The sequence below is a fragment of the Aphelocoma coerulescens genome, chromosome 1A (assembly GCF_041296385.1).
Source record: "Aphelocoma coerulescens isolate FSJ_1873_10779 chromosome 1A, UR_Acoe_1.0, whole genome shotgun sequence".
In the NCBI taxonomy this organism is placed as follows: domain Eukaryota; kingdom Metazoa; phylum Chordata; class Aves; order Passeriformes; family Corvidae; genus Aphelocoma; species Aphelocoma coerulescens.
In genome coordinates, this window is record NC_091014.1 from 79,753,416 (window position 1) to 79,781,041 (window position 27,626).

The following is a 27,626-nucleotide window of genomic DNA, read 5'->3' on the forward strand; positions in this document are numbered from 1 at the left end:
GTGCATGGAACACCCACCCCAGAAGATGAACATAACACTCAGCTTTGCTTTCAGAATACAAAAATGCAGGTGGGCAGGAAACACAAAACCAGCCAGAAGGAGGAAAGCAGAGGTGGGTCTGTTTTAGAGAACATAATCATGTGTGTGTGTGTGTGTGTGTGTGAGTGTGTGTGTTGAGGTGGGAGGGCACCTCTCGGTGCCATCTCTTTGGAAAAGTACACATCCATTCCAGGAAAATCCCCGGGCTGAATCCCTCGCTTCTGCTCCCTCAGAACTGCTTGGTGTTTCCTTAGTAAGCATGCGCATACGTACGCTACCATACAGGTGTATTTACATGTGGTGAGGTCTGCTAGGTCTCAGCAGAGCTCTCTGGTACAATGCTCCAACATAACAACAGAAAAAGTTTTGGTGTTCAGTGAGGCCATCTTTGTGTTTTACTGCAGCTCAGGACAGTCTCTCCTCCTCTCAAACTCTCTTCGACTCGTGCACTCCTTTGCTTGGAGCCGGCTGCTGCAAGGAGATAATACTTGGAGAGCGATGAGGAGGAAGCGTGGCAAGTGGGGCAAGTTCTCGCTCCAGCTTAGCAGGTGGCAGCAGTGGTAGCAGGGAGAACTCCACCCCCAGGAGTGCCCCAAGGTCGGCCCTTGGCACGGGTGAGTCCATTTCTCTCTGAGGCTGGCAAAGTTTCAGGGTGGGTACAAACCTATGGCCAGGTAAATGCAAGGCAGGAAAGGAAGTTGAGGAATAGGAAACGGAAGACACGGTGCCTAGAAAGCAGCAGGTCATCAAGCCTCTCAGGAACAGGGCAGCAAAGTGCTACATGGGGACAGCACGAGCACAGAGGCCAGCTGGGCTGGCAGGTGTGAGGATATGTGAGCATGGAGGTTGGCAGTTTCTATAGATGGCTCCTCACAAATAGCATCATCTTGAGGGGAGACAGGGTAAGAATTAGGTCAGTTGGCTTTTTTTTTCTTTTCTTCTTGTTTTACTAAAAAATAAATCACAAACTAGATCTCTGTAGGCAGAAAGGGTCCCTGGGAGGCAGTGGGGATGGGAAGCGGGGAAGTCTGTGCTATTTGGTGCTGGTGGTGTGGCTACACGAGGCTGCGTGAGCCACTGGAATACCTGCGCCTCTGAAGCAGGGAGCTGGGGGGGCAATACTGGTGGGGGTGGTTGTAGGGAGGGGGTGGAGGTGGCAGAGGAGGCTGATGGACCAGCTTCATGGGGGTCCCAGGGAGCCCACTGCCCACACCGCGCCAGGGGGTGGAGGTGCAGGAGTCGGAGGTGACGTAGCGTGTCAGAGTCTGGTTGAGGGCCGGCTCCATCCGAGCGAGGCACGGCTTGTCCAAGACAATGACTTTGACAATCTGCTGGCACTGTACAAGTGTCCCCGCCGAGGCGGGGTGCGAGGGCACCAGTGCTGTCTCCAGCCGCTCCCGTGGCATGTTAAGACGCATGCTGGGCTGCATTCCACTCTCGGGCCCCAGGGCAGAGTTGTGCTGGTACGTTTGAAGCCTGTTGTGAATTGACACCTAGTTTAGAAACAGCCAAAGAAGCATTAAATGTTACAAGACTTTTCCCATCTGCTGCTACTGGCTGCCCTGAACTCCCGCCACCGGACAACCTTACATGCATTCAACCCTCCCTCCCTCAAAAAACAAAATAGGTACGGCCCTGGCCGCACAGTCCCCCTCAACTGCCCCATTGTCCCCATCTAGCCTAAATGCCCCGTCCTTTCCATCATGTCAAAGGCAGCAGAGCCGGCATTCCCAAATGCAGTGCAACTTTGATTATCCAAACAGCACAGGGAGCACGAATTGACTCTAGGAGTGGTGGTGTCTGTGAATTCTCATGGTAATGAACAGACCTCGAGGTCATGCCTTTGTTCCCACCAGCAAAAAGGAGAGGGGGACCAGACCGTAAGGTTTCAGGTAATCGAGGCTGTAGTTTCAGCAAAATGACAGCAGCTGAGTCTGAGATAGAGAGCAACAGAGGAACTCAAGCCTTTCCCAGCTCCCTGCCTTTCTGAGTAGGAAGGTACACCACATGACTGGCTAATCTGTTTACAAAGGAAAAAGCAGAAACCTGACATAGCCTAGCAAAAGGCAGCTCCCTCTGATCCATTTGATGGTTTGTCAGTGAAAGGAAATGATTTTCAAAAAACAAAAAAAAAGAAACAAAAAATGCCCATCTAGCTCATACAATGATTAAAGAAATTCATGATGAAATGGCAGCAGATTAGATAATCTCAGAGAAATGGAAATGCTCCTCTGCTGGCAGAGTAATACTTGGTCAGCTGAAAGCAGGTAGGGAAGCAGGAGGTCATCAGGGTTTCCATAGTGAGGTGCTGATAATGGAATCAAATAAGGGAGCTCACTGAGACCAGTCTGAAAAGGAGGAGCTGGCCTAGACTGGATGTTCCTAGCAGGGGAAGCACAGCAGGGAAATAATGCTTCCCAAATGATGGATGAAGTTATAGTTCCTCCTGGCAAGGACATGGGCTGATGGAGACCCCAAACCAGAGCTATGTTGCTGGCTCAAAACAGAATGTCAGTCAAGTGACAAGCCCTGGGTAGGAAACAAGTGCTCACAGGTTGGCGTGGCACTTCCAGCCAGGCAGGGGCACAGGTGGGACAGTGGGGTTGCCCTGATGGTCTGACAGGGTTGGCAGCAGCACCAGCAACTGGGAAGGAGGAGCTTTGGAGTGACCAAGCTTCCCACCATGCTGGAACAAGGATGAGCTGTCTGTCCCTATCCAGGCATGGAGGTTGCTCAGACTCACTGCACAGCAGGATATGATATTGTGTCAATATTTATTTAGGTGGTGGAACATCTCATAGGAAAAACTGGTTGCTGGGCCATGAAGTGCCAATGATATTAGGATACATGGAAGCCATTCTACACAAGGAAACACTTCTCCCAACAGGAATAGGAAACTGGCTGGCAGAGGCACCTTTCCCAGGAAGGGGGCATCTGCAGGGAAATAGGGTGCTCTCCAGGGAAAAGAAGCTGCACCCACTCTCCACAGACAATCTGAATTCTTCAAGTAAATACATGCTGACAAGAGGGGAAAGAACTACCCTGGAAAAGGGCAAGTTCAGAAGAATGGAGATATTTCAGACAGAGAGAGAGAGTAGGAAGTAGTAGATAAGATTTTCAGTGTGAAGATTGCATTTTCCTGTTTCCTCACAGGCAGTGGGAATATGGGTGTCTGCGAAGAAACAGGCAACCCACTGGATGCTAGACATTCCTGCAAAGATACATGTACACAGGACAGCCAAGCTCCCTACCTAGGAAGGTGAAGCTCTAAGGAAATCTGGTGTACAAAGGCCATGCTTAATCCCCTTCAGGGGGATGGAGAGACAGAGCTGCAGAGATTGTGCAGGAAAGCTGGGCTGCGGGGAATTTGCATGTGATGCTGCATGGAGTTAGCATGTCAGGGAAGTCCTTAGTGGGGTTCTCAGTCTCCCCAGAAGCAGTGGGGTGGGTTAGTCTACAGCGTTTGGGAGCTTGGTCCATGAAGGATGTTACAGTTATAAAAACGGATTGAAAATGCTTTGAAGTTTAGTTTGGATTTGAAAGTTGTATTACCCGTCCTAGCAGTAACTTTTAATTGTATCTCTGGAAATTGGTAAAATTGTCAGTCTGGCTGGGGAGGCATTGATTAAAACCTGAGAAAAGAAACAACAGAGAATGTGAGAAGAGCTGAAGTGAGGGAGAATTACTTACCTCAGCTGCTCTGCACTCTACTTACCTCCACTGTGCTGTCCGAGACCTTCTCCCCCACATCCTTCTTGCCTTTGAAACAAAACAAAAGATCTCACTCATGAGGTCTGCCCCTCTAGTCAAGAGCTGGCCCTCATACTGTGGACTGGAGAGTTAAAGGGAGAGGTGCAAGGCCAGTCCAGACCCTCTTGCAACCTGATAGCTGCTTAATGGGGTAGGTTTTACCAGTTCAGGGAAGAAAAGTGGGCCAGGTTCTTCAGAAATTACCCATGCTCTACCAGTAACACTTCTTTACCAGATGTTACAGCTACAGACTGGTAATGAGACTTCAGGGGTTTTTCTAGGGTATTTGAAGAATGTATATGCTCTCATATTTCCTCTATTTGGCCAAGGCTAAAGGATACGAAATTGAACACTTCTTGTTGCAGTTATTCTCACAGGAAGCAGTGAGAACACATTTGTAAAGGCAGCACTGCTTGACCAAGAGAAGTTGGGTGTTGGGCACCCTCTTACCTGTTGGAGAGCCTTGCTTAGACTGCAGTTCCATCTGGGCTCCATTGGTCCTTAAGGAGAGAGTTTTTGTCCCTTGCTGTTTCTCCAGTTCCCCTGCAAAACAGACACATGGAAATAATTGAGGAGACGGATGGAGGGATGGTCACCAGCATACTGAAGGGGCAAAATGGGAAGTCAGCAAGGAGAATTAATGCAAGAAAATCACAAGTGTCAAGAAGGGAGAGAGGAACAGCCAAGGAAAAACAGAAACTGGAGAGGATTTGACATGTGGAGAAAGGTATCAACATACAACGTTCTACGTATGACCTACATTTATACAGGATTGGCTAGTGCTGCACAGATGGGGACCACTGGAGCTACTTTGGCTCATTGGTTTGTACATGGAAAGGCCATCAAAGGCTACATGGACATCTTGTCTAACACAGACTGCTCATCCTCTGGACATTCCTGGAGTGAAGGACAACCCCGTTAAAGGTACCAGATCTATCCCAACTATCTACAGATCATATTTGCATAGTCAAAGGGGTATGGGGCAGAGAAGAATCTTCTGGGTGTGACAGGCTAAGCTTCCCTATTCCAGGCCACTGTATCACACTCCGTGTTTCATAAGTATCATAAGTAGTTAAGTCATTCAATTTCTCCTGCTGGCCAGTGGCCACAGAGCCCAACAGCTTTTTCATCCTATCAGTGAACCCAGGACAATCCTGTGCAACTTGTGTTGCTCATCCTCTTTGCCCCTGCTCCTGAAGAACCTTTCCTTTACCCTTTCTCCCTTGTAGTCACATGCAGTGTGATGGCATTGGAGTGTGAATTTATGAGAGACCCTTACATTCAATTCGTATTTGTTCCAGTTCTGTCACTTCTGCTATTGACTCTTTCAGGTCTTCCACAAACTTCTGCATTTCCTCAGCACCCAGAGCACAAAAGTGTAGTACCTGTTTCTTCTCTGAGCCTGAGACTGGAGTCACCAGTGTAATGCCATGGGGGTAATCTGAAAAAAGATGTGTCAACAAAATAAAGAGGTGCTAGGCATTCTTGATGGAATAGTTGGTTGTTTCGGTACGTCTGAAGGACAGCGAGTTTTCAGCATGAGTCCAATGCAACTGCACACCCAGAGTTTGTCACACTGCAAACTGCGGGAGCCTGCAGCACTGCAGCCCTTGAAGAGAGCAGAAGGACCAAGGTGCAGCAGCAAGGCAAGTGTCACCAGCACCACAGTGCTGCCAAAAGCAGGGAACTCTAGCTTTTAGTTACTCTTAGTGCAACACCGGCCCTGGGAACCTGAGCACAGAGGCAGGACTGTGAAGCTTGTCTCAATCTGTGGAAGAGTAAACAGTGTTTATGAGGCCAACAACACTTTTTCTCTTGTGAGAGATGCAGCAGGAGAGGTTGTCTTCTGGAGCCAAAGCCAGAACAGCCATTGCATCCACAGTGTCAAGAGTTCTCCCCAGCCTCTCCTTTCATCTGCAGAGAACACAGGAGGAGTGTTGGCCCAGCATGGGTGGGGAGCTCATTGCACTGTGCAGAGAGAATACTAAAGGGAAAGATGTGGGTTTGTAGATCTCTGCTTAGTACTCCCCACAGGCAAAACACACAGGAATGTAAAGGAAAGGACATGCCAAGAGAGTGAAAATATAACAGCAAAAGGCCTTACATTTTAAAGATCAGGCTGTGTGCATGGAGGTGGTGATTGGAGATTCAGCCAACAGAATCAGGAGAACATGAGAGTGCAGAGAACTTGCCACACTTTTGACTGGACTTCCTCTACCACTTGCTCTATGGCTCGTGGTTTCAATCCCTTTGTTCCTTTCCTTTCACATTCCTCTAAATTTAATTTCTGTCTTCCCCTTTCCTGCTTTCACTTCTTCCCCATTGCTCCTGCATCTGCCTGCCTTCCGTGGGCAGCCTTCCCTTATCACCCTTTCCCAAGCAAGCCAAGGCCTAACCTGTTATTTTCAGCCAGATCTCAGTTCCCCCTGTTTGCGTGCCAAGCCCTTTTCCCACCCTGTGTCCCTCTCCTCTGTTCAGATCACAAACTCTTTGGGACATCTGCTTTACCATCTCTGCAGGGGATACACAGCAGGGTGCCTTTGCCAGAAGATCTTTGGGCACTCTCAGGATAGTCACACTACCCCTAAAAGCTGATTCCAGCTCTGATGGTGGCTCCTGGGGATGCTCAGGTATGAATGACCCTTTAGTTCCCACAGGGATGTGGGAGTCTCTGCGTGCTGCAGAGGAGGGTGTTGGGGGAGTGACTCACGCTGCCAATGGAGTAGAGGAGGGATGGAAAACACTTAGTATAGCCACAGCGCTGCTACATTTTGCCTGCCTTGCAGCACGTTCTTCATGTGCTCACAAAGCCCCAGGGGCATCAGCCATGCTTGCCGGGGACTGCTGTGCTGCCCCTCTGCCTGTGCCAGCAGGAAGCCTGCCTGTTTCTGGAACTTCTCCACGGCACAACCAGCCCCAATCATGACACATCATGGCTCTATTCCCAGACCATCAAGGTCAGGCTGACTAGGGCTGGCCTCCCGCCATGCTTTGGTGGGTGCTGATCCAAGGGCTCTGCCTCTGCCTTGGGAAGCTCTCAGCACAGCATGGCACTGTGCGGGGAGGGGGCAGCAGCACCTGAGCCTCTGTCAGCATCAAAGGCAGTGTGCTACAGTGGGGATTACTGTAACACACGTACCAAACAAGGAGGCCGTGGAAAAGAAATATATATGGACCGATTCTTGACAGGCGTTCCAGGGAGATGTTTATTTCCCCAGCCGCCCGGCCGGGCTGTGCCGAGGAGCTGAGGCCGGCCCGGCCCGAGGGCCCTTCCCGCGCAGGGAGCACAGAACAGCCAATGGCAGCGAGGCTGAGCAGGGGCTGGGAAACCCCGCGCCTCCCCTCAGCGCCCCTCAGCGCCCCCCGCCCCGGGCTGCAGCGTGGCGGGGGAGAGGGACCCCGAGAGCAGCGGTGGGGGCTGTGACTTTGGGCGTGAGGGGAGAGGGGCTAAAGCTGGCAGCAGCAGTTCTGTCAACAAGATTCTGCACCTAGAGTTGGCTTCTGAGAGCTCTGTAGGATGTATATGGGGATTGACTCCCCCAGTCTTCACCACTGGCGTTGTTCCTGAAACCATGACAAGCCAGATCCTTCAGTGAGGCCCTTCTGCAGGTGCTCAGACCTAGGAGAAGTACCCGGAGCTTCTTGTCATCACACTGTACCTGAAGAGTGATCTCCTTGGCACCAAGCCTCAGTTTTCTCTCCTGCCCTTTTAACCGTGGTAGAATCTCTCCTAATGCAAACTGCCACAGCCCCCTCCTTCCTTCCCCTTTTCCCTGCCAAACCCCTGCAGGCAGCCAAGGATCACTGGACTTACACTCATTCTCAAAGAGATGGAACTGCATCCCTAGCAGGCCGACTGACTTGCAAAATGTGTACGTTGAGGAGCTTTTCTTCTTCGGGCAAAGCTTGAGGATCTGTTGGAGGGAGAGAAGCATTGTTGGTGCTGGGGAACAGTAAGGCAAGAACGATGCAAACTGCTCAAAGCAAAAAAGCTTTCTGCAAGCTCTGCTAAGTGTACATGGGAGCAATGTTTGGTGAATGACCTGCTCTTTGCCCAGAGAGCTGCCTGGAATGCTGCACTTGTAACAACACTTCTGGAATCCTGTAGGCATCACCCTGGGCCCACTCAGCTCTCTCCCAGAGGTGCTGAGTATTTGATTACAACATTTCTGACTTTGAAAGAGTAATTGTCTTCACCAAGGAACAGATCAAAAGGCAAAGGGAAGCCTGTCATAAATACCTTAGAGCTGGGATCCAGAGCAGATATGAATGCTGTGCTGCCCTCACACCTCAGCACTAGATCTTATGGATCTGGTTTCTCCCATGGAGTAGAGGGATGGCAAGGAGCAGAGCCTCTCCCCAGGTTCACAACTGCACAAATGAGTGCAGAAGAATAGGTGGGTAAAGCTCTCTTACCCTCTCCTTCTACAAAAGGGTTTGGGTTTGGCCTTGCATCGGCAGGCAGAAACCAGAGTTTCACTTTGCCATTAAATTCAGCGAGCTTTCATTTTGTTTGGCCTCCTTCCAGCCTCAGTGTAACTCTGCTTTCCTTTACTTGCCTAATGTCATCACTGGGGCAGGACACTTTCAAAAATACTCTACACATTTGGTGGTCTGGTAAGTGCTACCTAGTCTGCTACAGCCTTTTCCATGTTAGAAGGCAGTGATTTTAAAGTGTCTGGCAGGAAAGATTTAAAGTGCATGAGAGGGCTCTGTCTACTATAGTACAGACAAAGAAATGAACCTCCCTTTCATGAAATGAACCTCCCTGCTGGCAAAGGCATGGGAGAGAGCAATGACATTGCTTGGATGGCTGTGGGATGTGACAGTTTGTTTTTTCAAGGGTTACTGGAGTTTTAGATTCAGTAGGTTTTTAACAGTGAAGGATCCAGAGCAGTGTCTTACAATGTTGATGAACTGGGAGCTAGTCTGTCCTTAGAACAGGGGGGAAATGGATGTTAAGGACTGGTTTTAGATTTCCTTACAGAAACTAGGGTGGGTGTTTTTACTGCAGTGCCTAATTGCCAAAGCACACTCACCACCAGCAGGTCATTGAAGAGGAAAACTTCTCTTTGGTGAGCTGCCTGCTTCTGCACTTTGTTCACATCGGTCACTTCGTACAGGCGGCTGCAGCAGACCAGCCGGCGGTGGGGCACCGACAGGACCTGCAGAGAGCACACAAGGGCATGCAGCAGCTGAAGGAGGGGCCACTCTGGGTCTCCCCCACCCTCAGACTGCACAATCCTGCCCAGGGACACAATTCCACCCTCTCTGCCCGCACAAATCACCTCCTCACCACCACTCCTTACCATCAATTTTCCTGCTGCTGCAGTAAGAGAGAAAGCCTTTGTGATCCAGGTAAATCAGAGGGCAGGCTAAAGGCAACCTTCTTGCTCACACAACCTACCTCTGGCTCCCAATCCTTGGGTCACTGCTCATCTGCAGGTTTCCTGGGCTCTGAGAAATCATTCTGCTTTATTTTGGGTACACAGTATGTATGTTTTTGCATTACAGACCGATTACTGCCAAAGAAGCTGGCTGTGCATTTGGGGATCTCTTAACCCCAGCAATTTTTAGGGACCTCATTAGAGACAGATGGATAAAATTGTTTTCTATCACTTTGCCATTCGCTTCCTACACCCTTAAAAGGCCTGAAAGTTTGAAACACTGCAGAGCTATCAGTTGAGCACTGGCAGGCAAGACCTGCAGTAAAATTCTTGGGCAAACAATTACTGGACTAGATACTGTAAACTCTGGCCAAGGAGATCCCTCAAAATTAGAAAAGAATGAGACAGCAGGGAATAAAGAGTTTGGAGAAAAAGGAGTAAATTTATAAAGACAAGCAAGGACAGTATTACGTAAGAGAAGAAAGGCATAGAGGAAAAACACAGAAAAGAGGGGAGGGAGGGAGGTGGGGGACAGAGGGGCTGAGTGGGTGCCAGCAGGGTTATGGGTGCTCACCGTTTTCATTCCAACTATGGACTTCTCCACTTTGGTGACATAAGTCACGTGGTCCTCATTAGATTTTAGCTCTTTCTGCTGGATCCTCTCATAGATCCCCACCACCAGCTCCCGAGGGATGTCAGCACCATCATCCACCCCTGCCAAACACAGAAAATGTTGGGCAGGCCAGTCAGAGAAAAAAGAAAAGGGAAGAACCAGTGGTCCCTGGCAGGTCACTACTGCCTCTGCACTGTGCAGTGCTGGGAAGGCTGAAGGGGAGCAGCAGTGTTTCACTTTAGGCTGTCTCCTTTCTTTCTCTAATGCATCTAATGCACCAGCAGGAGAGACTGACATCTCTAAGGCCAATGCAGTTGATTTCATTATTCCATTGCTCTGCATGGTGGCTCATTTCCATGTGTTCCCTAAGGTTTTATAGCCACAATTTCACATTCATATATCTTGGGCCACTCAGCAACCCCTGCATTGATTTTGTATCATCAGAAGTGCTAGGTATGGAGACGGCCTGTGATGGGATTCAGCAGCTCTTCCTGCCAATGCAAGCATCACCTCTCCTTGTCTGCTTGGTAATCGCCACCATTTTCATTCTGTGCTGTCTCCTAGGAGTAATACTTTCCTGCAATTCTGTCTGTGATATCTCTGCCTTGACCCTGCCCCTTTTCTCTTCTACATCTCCTTAGATAATTCTCCAAATTTTGCTGCCTGACCCTTCACAGACTGGCACAAAATTTTTCTTTCACCCTTCCCTGAACCAAACACTGCAAACCAAGCTGCCAGTCCTTCCTCCAAACTGAATTCCTCCAGTCATTTTATACTGATTTTCTCTGCATTCCCTCCAGCTCCCTGGTCTGAGATATCCTATCCTGAGTGATGCAGATGGAGAACTGCTGAGGAATGGAGAGGCATTGAGATGTCCTGGCTCCCTTACCCACATCCTTGCAAATGTATCCTGAATAACATTTCAAACACAGGCTGCTGAAGCTGCTGGCCTGGGCATTGGCCTGCAGGTGAGTCTGGATTGAGCTGTCTCCCCTTGTCTGTGATGGGGTGACACTCACTCACTCTTATGAGTTGTGGTGTGTTGCACACTGGGGGTGAGTGACCTTCATTCTGGTTTAATTCATTGTGGTGTGAAGTGACAGATTTTAAGGCAACTCTGTAAGTTAACATTAAAAAAAAACCCCTCTTTTGTTAGTGCTATCAATTGTAGTACTAAAGGGGATGATGGCAGGTAGCAGCCCATTCAGTATCTGTGGAATTAACATGAAAGAGCGCCTCAGTATCACATTATACCAGTCTGAAGCAGGTGACAAACTGTGGAAGGCGTGGGAGGCTGAGATGACGCTTTCTGTACAGCAATCAGGACAAAGAAAAAAGTCAAAGGAACCCAGAGAAGTACAAAATCTTCAAAAAAGACAGGAATTTACGCTGGGAAAACTTTGAGGGAGCTTTATCTGAATTGCAGATGTGCGGTAAGAGAAACTTGGAAAATGGCCGACCTAGGATGACCTAGGAGTGAATATGGCTGGGAAATTAGACAATAATTTGTCTAGACATGATGTCAAAAAGGCCAAACCATACTCAGCTGCATTACTAGATCTGAAAATAAGGACAAGGCAGTAGCTCTGTATATGAGTATGTTGTGACCACATCTGAAAAAGTGCTTTTAACAACCTATTACCAGGATGGAAAGGACCGACCTTGAAAATAGAAGAAAACTGATTTGGGGAACCGATGTATCAGGAACTGCAAAGAGGTAATGTATGCATGAACTCTGTCACACCTACAGTTACTACAAGTAATTGCAGGCAATTAAGAAGGGGAAGATTTAGCCTGAATAGAAGAAAAATGTGTTCATATATTCAAAGCAGCAAGTAGGGCTTGTTTAGCACAGTCCAGCAGGGTCTAAGAAGGATGGAGCTGAACAACAGGAAAATGTAATACAATGGACTGTTTCCAAGCAATGAGATATTTTAAAAGATGAAGCCATCTCTCAAAGGAAAATGGTTGGTTTCTGAGAAGGCTGGACAGCTTCCTGCAGAAAACAAAGCTAATTAGAATTTCCCTTCCCCAGCACCCTAGAAGGCACCTCAAAGGGCATTCCATGTCTGGCGCACAGGCAAGCAGCAGCAGACCTGGAGAAAGGCGGTTCCACTAGGTTTTTCCTGCCTTCATCTAGGCAGAATTTGGAACAGCAAGATGGAAAAAAAAAAAAAAAAATTAAGGCAGGACCCTCACCTCTCAGATTGCGAATAAAGTCCTCCAGCATCATCTTCCTGTCAGGCTTGATGTTGGGGCTGTACATGTCCGTGTTGAGGAGGATGATTGCAAAGGCCAAGATGAAGATGGTGTCCGGGTTGTGAAATTGCTGGACCACATCTGGGTTACACATGCAGTACCTTTGGCTGCAGCAGGAGGGATGCACCAACATGGAACATTAACATACTTAACACACTTAACAAGGAACATGGGAGCACTCTGCTCCAGCTTGGCAATGACTTTATCACAAGTGGATCAAATTCCTCCTTTTGCTCCACCTCTCACACAAATGCGAAAGAACTGACTGCTCTTGGAAGGCAAATTTCCCCACCAATGGCTGAAATAGACCACCGAAACTTCAGCCTTGTCCTCAGGAACCAAAAAAGCAAGTGAGACTGGAGAGGACTACTCAGAGTGTGTCAGTGCACAAGAGTAATACAGGAGGTGTCTGCTCCAGCCTGCCTTGCTAAGCACAAAGCGCTCCTCTGGATGCACCAAGGGAGCAACCCAGCACCCCTGCAAGCCCCTCTGCTGCTCTTCCCCTGGGTCACCAGGGAACAGGGAATCCCTTGCTGGCAGCCATGTCAGGACTGGCCTCATGCTGGCCCCTTGTACCCTTCATGCCACTGAGCATCTGACAAGGCCACACCTGTGACACAGCAGTGCCACAGAGAACTCCATCCTTCAGGAGCCCCTCCATGATCCCCCTCTTTGGAAGGGAAGTCCCTGGCCCTTCTCTCCATGACTGCTGGCTTTTTGCCTTGGGTGTGTTGTGTTCCCTGCTTCCCTTGGTTGCAGCAGTGGGGCTGCAGGGCTCCTTCTCTTACCTGAAGGACTCCTTCTCTTACCTGAAAGCCTCGATGAGCCGCTCCACCTTCTGCGCCTCCCCCTGCACGCGGATGTGGGCCTGGAATTTCCGCAGGGCTTCATCCAGCTCCATGCCTGAGAAGTCCATCTCGTCCACCACACAGCTGTGAGAGGGGGACACAGCCTTCATCAGAACATCCTCACGTGGGTGACACCAGGCTCCTTCACTGTGGTACCAAGGCTCATTCCCCAAGGGCAATCCCATGGGAAAGGCCCTGGGACATCACTATGGCTTCCTGGATCCTGCTTACAACGAGCAGTGATTTCACACAAGTGATTCCTGCATTCTACAGCTGGTGAGCAATTCTTTTGCCTTACTATATACTTATATATATGTGTGTGTATGTATACACCATGATACATACGTATCATACCATAGACAGCATATACATTCACATGTGTATACACAGAGAAAGTATATATATGTGTATTGATATTATATAGACATCTTTATTGAGACAGATATTTAGACACCTATATCAATATCAATAAGACCAGAGTCAGCTCAGAGAAAATAGGAAATGGGAGCTGTTGTACAGAAATAACATTGCAACATCACCTGCTCATCTGGTGTCACTTTGCATTTCGATGCGATTCGCTGCGCACTGGTAACTCATGGCCAATTTAGAAGCCCCAAGAAGGGCATGCCACCTCTCTTATTTCCCACTAAAGCATTCTCATCGCATAAAGGCCCTGCTGTTAGTCTCCAGCACCTACCACTACAGTTCTTGCTCTCTGTGTTAGTCAAATAATCGACTTATTCTTACTGCATGATATTTCAGTCACTTGTAATGACAACACCTTTCCCATGTGGCTTCAGCACATTTTGTTAGCATATTCCTACCTTTTGTGCTCAGGTCATTACTGCAAGCATTAATCAAAAGACTAGACTCAGAAACCCCTTCTCATAATGTCCCTTAGGCCCAACTTCCCATTTCAGCAGAGTATGTAGGCACTAATGTCTGCATCAGCCAATTTGCTCCCCCATTTATGATTCCTCTGCTAATTTCTCTCTCTTCTACTCTCAACAAAAAATTTCTCATGTCCAATGCTTTGCTGAAGTCTAGAATTATGTTCTGTATGTCCCCCTCTAGAAAACTAGTTATTTTATCAAAGACAGACATTGAATTAATCTACTTTCCGCTGACTTTGGTATGCACAATTTACCTTCCTGCTTGTCATTATTCTTTCCCAAAAATAAATTTTCAAAGCTGAAATTCTTTCTGACAGATGAAGAAAGTCACAGGTGCCAAAATCCCATTTTCTTTAAGCCTTCCTTAAATACAAGTTACCAATTTGCTAAAGGGACCACCTTGACATTAGAAGAGTATTAAAAATTCAGGAATTTCGTATTTTCTGCTTCTCTGTACTTTGGATTCTACTTCTATCAGCCCCTTAACCCCTTTACTTAATTCTTTGTGTTTGGGTTGCTTTGTCGAGTGGTAAAGGATAAACTGATCCCAAATTTAAGGTTATTAAGGAGGAAATTTTCCCCAACACAGGTTGTCTGGGACCTTGTGAGAAGTGGTACTGGGAAAAAGGAGTGGGAGGGGATTAGCTTTCTTCTGCATCCTTCTATTTCCTAGGATTATCTGGAAATGTTGCCAAAGAAACCTCTACTAATAAAGGGATGTGCTGTTACCAGTTTCTTCTTCCTTTCTGAGATAAACTGAGGATGTGTTTGTTGGTCTTTTCTAAGTGCTGCAGTTTGCTGTGGGTTGTCGGGAAGTGGTTTGTGAACTAAGCTGTTGAGTGCCATGTGCAGCCTTGCTAGAATAAAAATCTGTTGCACAATGCCTCAGATGGGTGAGGGACAGAGTTCAAATGCTCAGAGACGTCTCCTCCACTGCCTTATTGATACAGGAGTTGAGATGTCATCGTTTAACTGGGGTGACACCCGTAGAATAACTTACCAAGAGCTCTGACTGAACATAAAGTGCTTTGTATCTTCTGAGGTTAGAATTGTTACAACCTCAGCTAGGAATTGTGGGCTCTTTCTCTGCACAAAGTCCATATAATCGAAATTCAGGAACAAATAGGGAGCAAGAGAAGAGAATCAAAGGGACTGCTCTCATAGGAAATCTTCCATGAAATATTTTTTTATCTCTCCAAGAGATGGACTGCAGAAACACTTGGCAATAAGAAAAACTTCCTCCACTGCCTCTTTCCTTTGTTATTTTTATTTTTCTCATACTTATACTCACTCCCTTGGGTTAACATCAAGGCATTCTGCCTCTTGGAATTCATCTTTGATAGTAAGAACAGTTTTCCTCTTATTAGTCGTTATTGTGTTCACAGCTGCAACCACCTCTGCACTTGGGCTTTTGTTATCATTTTTTAATCCTTTCCAGTGTGCAGTGTTTCTCAGCACTGACCCCGGTGATTTTGCTGCTATTGTCTGCTTCCAGACATGTGAACACAGAGTCCTTGCACACCCCAGGGATACCTCTGAGGTCACCCTAGTAACTCCAATCCACCAGCATTAAATCATCTATCTTTTGCTTACTCCTTCCCTCTTTGATCAGTCTTTCCCCCTCCACACAGGCTGCTCTAACACATCCTCCCCTTTCTGTACAAATCTCAAGTAATAAAGTCCATTTCCTTAATACAGAAAGCATCAAGCCTTCATTAGGACAAGTAGGACAGGGCAGCTGTTCATAGCTGTTTTCACACTCAGGCATTGCTGCATGAGTTATGCTCAGCTTCTTCTATGAGAGTTTCTCTCACAGACTGACTGATGCAGGTTTACTTTGTAAATTCTAACTTCTGGGAGCCTCTTCCATTTGTCTCACAGCCCAAAGAACAGTGTCCCCTGTCCTGCTTACTGAGAAAAGTTGACCAGGCAGAAAGGACAGGTTAGGAAGAACGTTTGATTCAAGTGAAGTCAGCCTGTGCTTGGATTTGGTTTATCTGACAAATCCTGTGCCAAAGGCCTGAAGAACAGCTCCTAGAGGAGCCATCAGGCACCAGGCTGCTGTTTCTGCTGCTAGACAGACAGAAAGAAAGGTGGATCAGACTTGTCTGATACTTTTTGTGACCAAATTTGACACAGCAAAGTCCATTCAAAGAGCCAAACAGCCTTGTGCTGTGGGGCTGCCATGTTCCTGCTCCTCTTCTAGACAGGTGGACGTTTTGAAGCCTTCCCTGATGTCGGATTCCTGCGCAGACACACATTAACTTTCCAAATGCGCTCTGGTAACTGTGTCAGACATCCCCTGAAATACAGCACAACTTTTCTTTGTGAAACCAGAGCAAGGAGGTCTTTTCTTTCCAAGGGAGAGATCATGGAAGCGGACAAAAGATATGAGAGCAGCTGGCTCTCTGCCTCCAAGGAATAAACCAACAGCTTATGTGCACATGCCAAAACCAGTGCTGAGTGGACACCTGTGAGATGCCTGTTCCAGGACCATCAGGAGGCTTAAGGGATGATGATGCAGGGACACAGTAATCACCTTATAAAATCTCATGTTTCAACTCCTTCCTGCCCATGAACTTGCAACAAGCCACATAAATTGAGCTTGCAGTGCACCCAGAGATTCACTTAGCCCACTATCTGCAAGGGTATGACTTTGGATATTTGGATCATATTGTTGAAGTGAGCGGGAAAAGTGCTGGCTCCCTGCCTCATAAACAAGATGGTAGGGTTTGAGGGCTCTCGTGCCACCCGTGTACACGAGGAGTTTGTTCTGCCCTGAGGCACCTCACAAGTGCAGAGAATTGCACACCAGGTGCCAGGACCAAAGAGTGGGCTCCTAGATGGATTATTTTACTCAGCTATTATTTCTGTCATAGCCATGCTGCCTCCCAGGTTACAGGGCAAAGATCCCCCCAAAGTGCGTGGACAGAATGGCAGAAGAGCTGTGAGGATTTAGCACAGGGCTAGGAATGGCAAAAAAGCCTATGGCAAAAGGGTTCAGTGAAGGCAGGAAGCAGCTGTATCATGTGGGGCTGGGATCTGCTCACCCAAGTGTAATGACCTATTTTCCAGCTTTTCCGCTCAGGTGACAGTGCAGCAGGAGCTGGGCTGCAACTAAAAGCATCTGTAATGAACCTGCAGCCTCCACTCAGGGAGGGAGCAAGGGGGGAGGCAGCGAGGTGGAAAGTTTAAAATCACAAGGCACAAAGATATTAATAAAAATCATCCCTTCCCTCAATCTCCCTAATTCTACAAGCTTTCTGAAGATGAACCGGGATTTGGGTGAATCATAGAAGAGCTCAGCTCCCTGGGAGGACACTGCCCTGCACGTGCTAACTGAACAGAGAGAAAAGTTAGCAGGACTCCCCAATTCCTTGCATCAGTGGGCACAGGTGTGTGTCCCAGTCGTGCCCTCCACACCCTCTTGGGAAAGATAGTCTCTACAACGGAGACCACAGCCCACACCAGTCTTCCCTTTCTGGAGAATGCTACAGGACATGTATTGCCTGTTTTCCCTGGGGCTGTCATGCCCACTCGCCCTCCTGTGGTTGTTGGTAGCTCACATGGCTACTTACTTAGGCTCCTTCCTGAACTTCCCTGGGGACTAGGCACACTCAAGCTCCACCTTCAGCCTGTACAAGCCTGGCGTGGGAAGGCTGTTCTTACTCACATTTGGTCTGTGCTACAGCCCTGCTTGCAGCAGGAGGTCAGAAGACATTCTTCCATCTGTCCTGTTTCCATCACATCCTTATCTATTGCTCCTGCTCAAATCCTCCTGTGATGCAAGTCCCTTACTGATCCTCTGTAGCAACCTCAGTGAGAAGGGGAAAGAAAGCTCCTTTGGGCTAGCCTGACAAGTCCTTCTGCCTGTCCAAGAGGAACATAACTCTTCTTTGAGAGACACTCCTTTTGCTGGGCTCCCAGCTCTGCACTTACTAAGAGCAGCTTTTCTCTCCCCGACTTTCCATGACAGAAAGAGAAGACAACACAGGCTTGACAGACAGGAGACCTGCTCACCCCCAGGGAGAGTGTCTCCAGCAGCAACTTCCACACTCTAACACCAACCAGACCCCAGCTCAGCACAATGTCTCCTCTGCTGGAATCCCTGCCCATTTCTCCTCTGACAGTAAGTGCACCAGGACAGCCACATCTGCACTTCTGAGTCCCACGAGCCGAACACAAACCATCCAGTACCAGCAGCACAGCTGACTCCATTCATGAAATCACTCACATTATCTTGTTCATGAATGAACTATAAATGGAAGCAATTCCTGAGTCAGGAACAGGAGGGGAAGAATGGACTAAAGTGAAGGAAAGTATGAAGGAAGGAGAACAAAAGCAACAAATAAACACAGAATGAAGAAAGGATGCAAGAATGATGATGTGTCTCATATTAAAACTGTGTTAATGCCTTGGGCCTGACTTTTTCAAAGCAACAAAATTATTTTTCTGCAGTACTTGACAAATAGATTTGATTAAAACTGCTCAGTACCACATAGGTGCTTTAATGGGTTGGGCTACCTCTCTCCAGCTGTATTCCCTGGACTGGAAGACACTGAAACCCTGGGGTAGGTCACCAGTGACTCCTAGCTGGCAGCAGGGCAGGTTGTGGAAGGAGATTCTTGGATCTTACTGTGGGATGCTGATCACAGTGAATGGTTATCCTGTGGGATGCTTAAAATAGGTTACAGGTGGGATTTATGCCCTGTAACACCAAATGCCTAAAAGCTGCAAGTCCAGCCTAAACTAGCACACTGAGAAAAACAACACTCTGGAGGGCCCTGTGTCTCTCCACTGACAAAAGGAATTAATAAATTTCTAGAAGACACTAAACTTGGTGGTGGCCAACAACAGGTGAGATAAATCCTAGTTTTAAAGATTGAAGCCTTTCCTAAAAAAGCTAATTACATACTGCATCTTCCTAAAGAGACAGACTGGAGTGGTTCAGTGTTATCAATGCATGTGTGCCAATTATAGTCAGAAACTGTTGAAAATCTCCTGCTCTCTCTGTTGTTCCTTGGGCTTGTATGTCGAACTACTTGTTTGTTATCCAGACATCTTTTTTGAGTTCCAAGAAAATCAGTTAAAGGTTGAAAGATAAGAGCAGGAGGATGGAAAGGAGATTACAATTTCAGGGCATTTAGGGGCTGGGCATGAAGGTGTGGGAAGGCAAAACAGCACACCAAAGTGCTCAAGCCTCATGAACTGCTTGCCTCACCTCAACCCCTGTCCTTCTGCATAAAAGGCTTTGCACCCAGAATAGCACTTCTCTGGAGTTTTACATTTACTGGGTGGGCAGTAAAGTGGGATCATCTTCACAGTGCCAAGTGCCACTTGGCACTCCTCAGCTCTGCTGTTTGACAGCAGGAACAGGCAGAGGCTGGCTTGTCTGTCAGCCAGCACAGCTTCAATACCTGCAGGAGCCAAGGGTACTCTGCAGAGTACAGACTTATGGCTGGACATTACAGCTGAGTCTAGAGTTTGTAACCTGGGCAGCTCTGCCCTGCCTCCAAATGCACAAGGGAGGCTGACACTTCTGAAGATGTTTTAAAAGCTGTCTTATTATTTATTCATGCAGCTGGGTTAATTCAACCTGGCTGCAATAGAAACATTGCTTACAATACACAACTGCAACATAAGTTTTCACATCGAGTGAGAGCTAAACTAACATAGCAAGTGGCATCAATAATTGAAATTGCTTTTGGGAGGTAGAGGAGGCTCCAGGGTCAGGTTTGGGATGTAAAAGAGCACAGGCATCTCTGCCTGCATACAGGCTTGCTCACTGCAGATGGTCAGAGCCTGTCCAAGCACTACTGCCTGCTCACAGCCACCCTGCCTGGGCATTTGACCTTGGCAGGACTAAGTGCCTGTTCTTCTTCTGCCCATTTGGGCCACAGAAATGACTGTGGTATTGGGCAAATTGTGCAAAAGCTACTGTATGAGCTCTCCTGTCTGCCACATGCTCTCCAGGGAATACCATGTACCTTAACTTCGCTAAGCGTGGGTGGATGTGGGGACAGCAAGACAGCCCTTGCAGAGTTTATTCTCCCAACCTGTGTCTGTGTTCCTGAGCTAGTTGATGGGAGTTGGATAGGGAATGAGAACCAGATTAGGTCTTAGACAGTTCTAAAATGCCAAAAGGTCTTTGATCTGCCTCTTGTTCCCATAGAAACAGCTCATAAGTTGTGACCAGCCCTTGAGATACAGTGCACTGGAAATGCCAGCACACTGTACAACACTGCCAGCCCTCTTCTTCCTGCAGCATGGACAGGAAAAATAACCAAGATTATAATTCTGGGCCATAATTTCTCCTTTCAATGCCTTGTTTCCATGCATAGCATGCTGCTGGGTGTGCAGCCATTGCCCATCCAACCCTCATGAGCAGTTGACAAAAAGTTTGCTTGCAAAGCCCACCAACCATTGCTACCCCCAAGCTCGGAACTGGCACAGGAAGAAAGTACCTTCAAATGGCACAGCTATAACTAGCTGAATGTGCATGTTTTTTTCCTTCCTGTTTTAGAATATTCTTTGTGTATTTTAAGCCTACTTTCATCTTTGCCTTTAAGGAAGACGAATCAGCCATTTATTGTGAAGAGGGGATGGCAGCACAGATTGTTAGTGCAAGCATATCATCTGTTGCCTGGAGAGATCAGACACAGGTTTGAACCCTGAATTCAGACCCAGTTGCTTGATACTTCTTCAGTCCCTGCCCAAGATATATCCATGTGCACACAGCCTCAATATCTCAGTCCCCATCTTTGAGCCTTGTTTTCTACAGCTGTTAATAGGATGGGCAAGGCCACTCTTTCACTGAACGTTTGGAGTGTTACCGTAAGAGGGGCAGTGGAAACTTCAAGTAATGAGCACAATGGAGTAGGGCCACCTGCTCCAGTGGCCCCCATGCCACGTGCAGAAACAGGACAGGCAACCCCAACGTAGCAGCTCCTGAACGGTGAGGCTGGGAGGCTGACGCCAGGCTTTGCAATAGGGACTGCTCCCAGGAGCTGGTGACACGGAGTTTGTAGTCCTATGTGAGGCAGAGGAACATGGTCATTTGCAGGGATGATGCCAGATTTAGGATTACAAGGAAGTGTCAGCCTACTGTTGTTGCAATATTTCCCTGTGTGTGCAGAGGCTAGGTTTGGACTTCAGCAGATTATCTGTCAGGGGAAGCAGCCCACACAATGCTTACTGGAGAAAAAGAGGCAATTACTTTTAATTGTAGCTCTCAGCATGAAGAGGCTGGAGAGTACATGTGTCTTGTTGCTGGCCAAATCAATACCCCTACAGTATATTAAAAAAAAAAGAGATGGACCAGATGCCAGGTGCCTGCAGCAATAAGAAGCAGCAATTGCAGCTGGAATCAATTTTAAAATTTGGGCCTAGATTTAGCTCTTGAACTTTGGTATCCTCCAGTCTTTCCCTGGAGTAGAAGTGGGGTGTGTGTATGGGATTTGGAGTTTTTGTATGGTTTGGTTCAAGAGAAACCACTGCAAAATTCAAGGGAAATGGAGAACATTTTGGAGAATGGGAGAACATAATAAAGGACCCAGTGCAAAGGACTTCCCACCTAATGGAAAGGCAGCTCTCACTAAGAATTGTGCTTCTGCATAATAAAAGAAAAGCCTAGCTGAGTGCTGGTCATGCCTTGAAACGGGTCTCTGAATGAGCTAGACTTGCATGAGGAGAGAGGTGTAGGCTGAGAGATGCATGGCTTGTGACCAGGAGAGGGTCACGGTGAGAGAATTGAAGGTAACAATCCAGCACAGGCAGCCACTGAACAGAAGCAGGAAGGAAACCTCAGATTTTGTTCTGAAAAAGGACAGCTCAGCTCGTTGGAGATTTTGGAGTGAGGATGTTCCTCAGTGCTCTGTGGCTGCTGTGGCAATGACAAGCCCTTAGTAGCATGTTTTCGTATGCAGACCTCCTCATCACCACAAGCAGGACCAACCCCCTTCTTATTATCCTCCTAATGCACTTGGACAAACTCAAAGGGCCACCAATTTCCAACCTGGACAGAAAGAAAACTGAGTGTATAGCCAGTATTCACTTCTCCCTGCTGGTCTTACAGCAAGGAGCAGATATTTTTCCTCCCTCTGCCTCTCTTAATACTTCCCAGAAGGCGTCAGAAGTGCTTTATATGGATGGGATAGCCTCAGAGTTTCGCAGCCCCCAAACCTGCCAGCATGTCTAGTTCTACCACCTGACAGTGCTGAACTCCTGCTAGGTGACCGTAGGCCTCCCTTCTGAGGAGGGACTGAAATGAAAAAACTGATGATGTTAAGGGTCAATCACATAGCTGGGAAATGTGTTGAGGGATGCCAGATAGGGATTGGCAATGGTGGAGTTCCTGAAGAGTGGGGATGAAGTGGCATGGAGGACAACGAAGTTCTTCCTGGTGCAGCCAGGGGCAGAGTGGGCTGGCAACTCCTTTAGAGTGCAGGAAGGAGGGGAAGAGATTTCCACACTTACTCCAGGACGTCCCTGTTGAACTGCTTCTTGCTGTTGCCCAGGAATTCCCCAATCATCTGGCGGCTGAGGCCCTTCCTCTGGAGCAGAAAGTGTGCCACCCCAATGGGGGTGTCCGGGATGAAGCCTCGGGAGATCAGGAACTGGATCCCTTTGTCTGGGTTTCTGGAAGGGAAGGACAGAGACATGGTGAGTTTGCGTTGATCTCTCAGAGGCTCACCCCATGGCTTGCATCAATGCAGCCCTTGGTACGTGCCTGAGCTCCTACGAGTTCGTGTGTGTGTCAGCAATGGGACTGGTTAGGGTGAGGAAATGTGACTTGCTATGTGCCCCCCTAGCTGCTGCTGAGGACAAAAAGATGTCACAGGACCTGCTGTGTCACTTGCAGCACCTGCTGTCACCTGGTAATCACAAGTGGCATGCCACTGCCTCAGAGGGTCCTGCTGCATTGTACCACACCTTGTCAGTGACTCTTCTGCCATCCATCTGCTCCAGAGTCAAAGGCTCTTTCTTCTGTGAAGAAACTTAGGAGACATTGCTGCCATGGTCTATGAGCAAACGAGGCTCGAGGCTCAAGGCTCCAAGGGGGATAACCAAAGATGGGCACTTTTTCTGTTACATAAATAATTCTCTTTTTCATACATTTTCAACACTCAATGTTGAGTGATACTTTTTACCTGCCTCACCTGAGCTTGATGTTGGCTGCCTGAACAGAAATCCCATACTCAGATTTGCTTATCTCTTCCTTCACTTCCCCCACCCTTAGCTGTGTTTTTCTTCCCTTCTCTATTGATCCATGCCATCAGGCAGAAATCTCTGTGTGTGAGAGAAGGCACCCAGAGAATGCTTTGTCAGAGAAGAGAGGGAGCAGTGTGCGGCTTGCAGACAGAGGGCTTTTCTCCTTCTGTGGCTGTGTCTCTCCGAGAACAGGTCTGGTGCTGAGTGGGCCTGATTGCCTGGCTGTGGGAGTGATTTTCTGCTTCTTAGTGTGCTAGTGTCTGTGCCTGCACACACAGCTCTTACAGAAGCAGAGTGGTTGGGGTTGGGAGTGACCTTTAAAGGCCATCTACTCCAACCCCCCTGCAGTGAGTGGGGACATTTTCAACTAGACAAGGTTGCTCAGAGATCCCTCCAACCTGATCTTGAATATCTCCAGGGATGAGGCATCCACCACCTCTCTGGGCAACCTGTGCCAGTGTTTCACCACCTTCATTGTAAAAATCTTCTTCCTCGCATCTAATTGAACCGGCCCCCCTTCAGGTTAACACAATTACCCCTGGTTCTATTGCCACAGGCCCCGCTAAAACATCTGTCCCCATCTTTCTTATGCGCCCCTGTGTATCCTAGGAGTGCCTGCGAGCCTATGTGGTGCCTGTCTCACAGCGCAGACAAGAACAAATTGTACGGGCGTATTGTGCAGGAAGTTTTCTTCCTGTATTTCAGTCTGCCTCACTGAAGGGTCTCTGTCATGATGTGCTTTGCTGAGGTGAATCACTGCAATGGCAGGAAGACTGCCCCATTTCTTGAGCCAGCGAGTGGAGAGAGGTAAGAGGGTGACTTCATGAAATGATGTTATACTTCCATCATTAATCCAAATTCAGGGTTCTTTGTCAAGGCTCAAGGAGCGAGTTTGCTCAGGCAGTTTCCTGGGGTGAGGAAAGAATAGGATGAGATTTCAGAGCACGCGAATGCATGATATGCACAGGCACAGACTGTGACATTGTCAGGTGGTGAAGTATGTGGGTGAGCAACATATGTCTAAGCTATAAGGGGATCAGCATTCAGCAGAATGGCCTGCTCCTTACAGGGGCCTTATGGGCATATAAAAAAAGTAGATGGGCTTGAAATAGTTCTGCTTACTCTGTGATGTCAAAAGAAAATATCCTGGGCAGTGTGGCATCCCTGGGGAGAGGGCTGCAAGAACAATCAAATTTATAAATAGGACAGGTGCAAGATCTGATACTGAAAACCCCAGGCCTTCTTCATGGAAACACAACAATACACCTTCTTTATTATCACACAGACCTACGGTTCACCATCGAAGAGTACAGGTAAAGTTCCCTGCTAAGTGCAAAGGTGATATGGTCAGGACACAAGTCAAACTAAGCAACAGAGATTCATAAAATGAACGTCCACCTGCACACTTTGGTGTTTGGCTAGGGACAGTATGGTGTTCACAACATGAGGATGAACTCAGCTACACCTGTGTAACTCCGGTCACTGGACTGACTTTGGATCCACTCCAGAGGAGCTGAGAGCTGAATATGGCCAGAAAAATGCACACACTGGCATGGATGTACAGGTGTTCAATAGAGGTGGCACACACAATGCCATCAGAGGATGCAGGATGAAACAGTCCAGCTGTGACAGCCCTCCTGAACTGCCCAGACTATAACTCAAATATTCTTTCACTAACAGCAGCCTTTCATCAGTTTTTCCCAGGATTCAATTTGTTCTCCACAAAATCCTGATAGCAATACAGCATCTCTGCCACTGAACACCTGCAGATGTATCCCATGTAGTGCAGCATACAGCTTTTACCCAGATGTGCAGCAGACAACTCTACTCCCCTCTCTCCTGAGCCTGGTCCCTGCTACTCATTTTTGGTGTTGCAGGGGTGTGAAGAAGAGCCAGCAAATGCTGCGGGATTCCTCACGTCCTGCTGGCTTTCCCTCTGCCCACGCAGCCAGCTGCCCACACACACTGAGCTATTACAGCAGTGCTGCATAATGAAGCACTCGCCATTCCAGGGATTTCACCCCCTCACAGTGCAGCAAGGGTGGGGAAAGTGACACCGCATCGATGTGTTTCCAAAGGCCTGCTCTGAGCCAGAGCACTGCCTTCCAAAAATGCAGGGGAAGGCCAGATAGACTGTGGCAGATTCCACTAGAAACTGCAGGCTTTCAGCTCCTGCTCCAGGGAAAGCCAGGTAAAAGGATGTGAGCACACGCACACACAGCCTCAGCTCCATGCCCTACGGATCAGTGCCCACATCCCAAACCCCACAATAGTAAACTTCTTCTGGCGTCTCCTGGAAATAGACAGGGAAAGCAACAACCAAATAACTGCAGAAAGCCTAATGGCCTTCCCAGCCCCTTGGATAGGAAGTCAAAAAGGGAACCATGTGTCCCCTAGATACCGCTCAGAGAATGAAGAAAGGTGTCATTCCCCAGAGCTAACACATTCGTTTCCTCACTCCTGTCCTCCGACCTGATCTCAGAACTGGAAACATGTCCTTCTCAGTTCTGTAAGAGTCCCAAAACTGTCTGACCTAACATCCCTTCTGGATGTGCTCTGAGACCAATCCTAAAAACCTGTCCTCCTGGGTCCTGCCTCCTGGAGTCCACAGCCTCCATGGTACACGTATATAAGTCCTGTGCACTGCCCCTTTGTCTGTGACAAACTTCTGCCTAGGACTGCATAACGATCAGTCCTTGCTTTGACTAAAATGCCCACACTAACGTGTGGAAAAACATTCTCCTAGTATGGGCACATTTCATCCTCATTATTAGGGGACTCAAGTGGAAAATGAAAGACAGAGATACGAGAGCGTGATGATAAAGCAAAACCCAGTACTTCTTGAGGCTTGCTTAGATGAGAAAAGTCTCATCAAAAGGCAATGAGCAAATCTAAAACTCCTTAGCTGCTTTCTGCCAATCCACGTGTGACCCTGTGACTTACCCTCCTCTGATGGTAACCTCAGCTCTGCTTTTGCTTTCACACCTACAGCCTTCTCATAGGATATCAAACTCAGATATGTGAGAGACAGGTGACTAAACCTGGTCTGTCAGGCGAAAATCTACCCAAGTATCTGAAGAAAAATGACAGCCAGAGATGTAATTTTGTCATTATGACTCATACTGGGCTAGCTAAGCTCAGCTCTACCTCTGTCTCTCTGTCTCTTTACTTGGAATTGCCCTATGTTAAGTAACCAGGGCTGGCTTTACAGTCCCAGCTACATTTGTTCCTTTGCAACAGAGTGAACCAGAGTGATCCCAGGCTCATCTGGTGGATGCCAAATGGACAGCAACTGGAACTGAAGGTTCAGTGAATTCTGAGAGCATGGGACAGTGGGCTTGTTCCTCTGTTAGGCAGAAGAGAAGGACAGTGCTTGGGAGAATTTAGGGAAAGAGCTTCTGGGAAGCCAGCCTGTCCTGTGCATTGCATACCCAGATGGTCATGCCCTTGAATACAAACGAACTTCCCTGGATATGGATCTAGACCAAGAGCCTGCCATCATCTGTCCCTGTGAGGCATAACACAGGCCGGGAAGCAGAGGAAGAGTCACTTACATATTAAAGAGGTTCAGTCCAATGCGGTAAAGGCGTTTCCTCATGGTGTCTGTGGAAAGTGTGGGGGACTTGCAGCTGGCTGGGTTCTCGCAATGGTACCTCGGGAGGCTGAGGATCATGGCTTGCAGGGCTTCTTTTGAGGACACCTCAGAGGCTGACTTGGCTGAAGTGGATGTGCTGCTGCTGCTCAGCTGCTCTGAGTTGTCTGCATTCTCGGACTCGGAGCCTTTGCTTTGCCCTGCCTCATTGCTTGTGTCAAACTGGAGCTTCTGCACTGCCATCTGATCCGGCTCAGCACTGCTGTCCCCCGTGCCGTTGGTACTGACATCCACCTCGGTGAGCATGTGGCTGTTCTCAGGCAAGCTCTCTGGGGCAGATGGTGGTTCACTGGCTTCTCCCTCCCCTTCTCCTGGGCTTTCTTCAGTCTTCGTAGCTTGAGAGAGCCCAGCCTGGTCGTTGCTGCTGAGACAGTTTGCCATGGACACCGAGGTAGATGAGGAGACAGAGATGTTCTTGTTGTCAATCTGAACTGTGACATCTCGAAAAGCCATCATGAGAGTGCTGCTGCTCTTGGGTAGAGTATCTGGCAGGAGACCTTCCTCCTTTTCCTGATCCTGCAGCTCAGCTTCTAAGTCTTGGTTTGGCTGCATGGAGCTAGCACTGAAGGTCTCCCTGATCTGGTATGAGCCCCCATCTTGCAGGGAGCACATGGTCTTCAGGCTCCAGGTGCTGAGGGCATCATCAATGGATTTGGCCAGGGACTGAACTTGTTCTGTGAAGGAGTCCTCCAGCTCGGTCAGTGCCCCACTGATGGTGGCTGGCAAGGACGGGGACCTCACCAGTGGGATGCCCACGAAGTTGTACCCCTCCACCAGGGCTTTCTCCGCGGAGAAGCTCTCTGAGTTCTGGACGCGGACTTTCCTCAGGGAGATGCGGCGTGGCATGCGGCTCTCCAGCAGGGAGTTGCGGATCTTCTCAAAGTTCTTGCTGAGCTGGTACTGCCGGAACGCAGTCTGGATGGTGCAAGCTGCTCTGCGAGACACCAGGTGGCCACCGTATTTGTGCTCTAGCAT

General features: G+C 48.3%; 1 protein-coding gene and 1 long non-coding RNA gene across 2 annotated transcripts; one reads left to right on the plus strand and one right to left on the minus strand.

Annotated features, from left to right (window-relative positions):
- Positions 1-5,356, plus strand: LOC138104795 (uncharacterized). Its single transcript, XR_011148295.1, has 4 exons — positions 1-112; positions 444-653; positions 4,560-4,713; positions 5,121-5,356. It is a non-coding gene; the product is annotated as an uncharacterized lncRNA (long non-coding RNA).
- Positions 3,597-27,626, minus strand: IQSEC3 (IQ motif and Sec7 domain ArfGEF 3). The gene is made up of 11 exons (XM_069003987.1): positions 26,554-27,626; positions 22,265-22,426; positions 12,858-12,980; positions 11,989-12,155; positions 9,751-9,890; positions 8,829-8,954; positions 7,604-7,703; positions 5,069-5,230; positions 4,232-4,332; positions 3,755-3,790; positions 3,597-3,671 (listed from the first exon to the last, which is right to left on the minus strand). Exons 1-11 carry the CDS (start codon positions 27,624-27,626, stop codon positions 3,597-3,599), a joined length of 2,265 nt encoding a protein of 754 aa, XP_068860088.1.

What these genes read in the sequence shown, in the direction of transcription:
- IQSEC3 (XM_069003987.1), bottom strand. Translation starts at nt 27,626, where the DNA reads ATGCTAGAGCACAAATACGGTGGCCACCTGGTGTCTCGCAGAGCAGCT. An exon ending in TTCAACAGGGACGTCCTGGA is followed by an intron (nt 12,981 to 22,264) that starts GTAAGTGTGGAA and finishes CCCCTCTCACAG; the next exon opens with CTGTGTGGTGGACGAGATGG. An exon ending in CCATAGTTGGAATGAAAACG is followed by an intron (nt 8,955 to 9,750) that starts GTGAGCACCCAT and finishes TGCTCTCTGCAG; the next exon opens with GTCCTGTCGGTGCCCCACCG.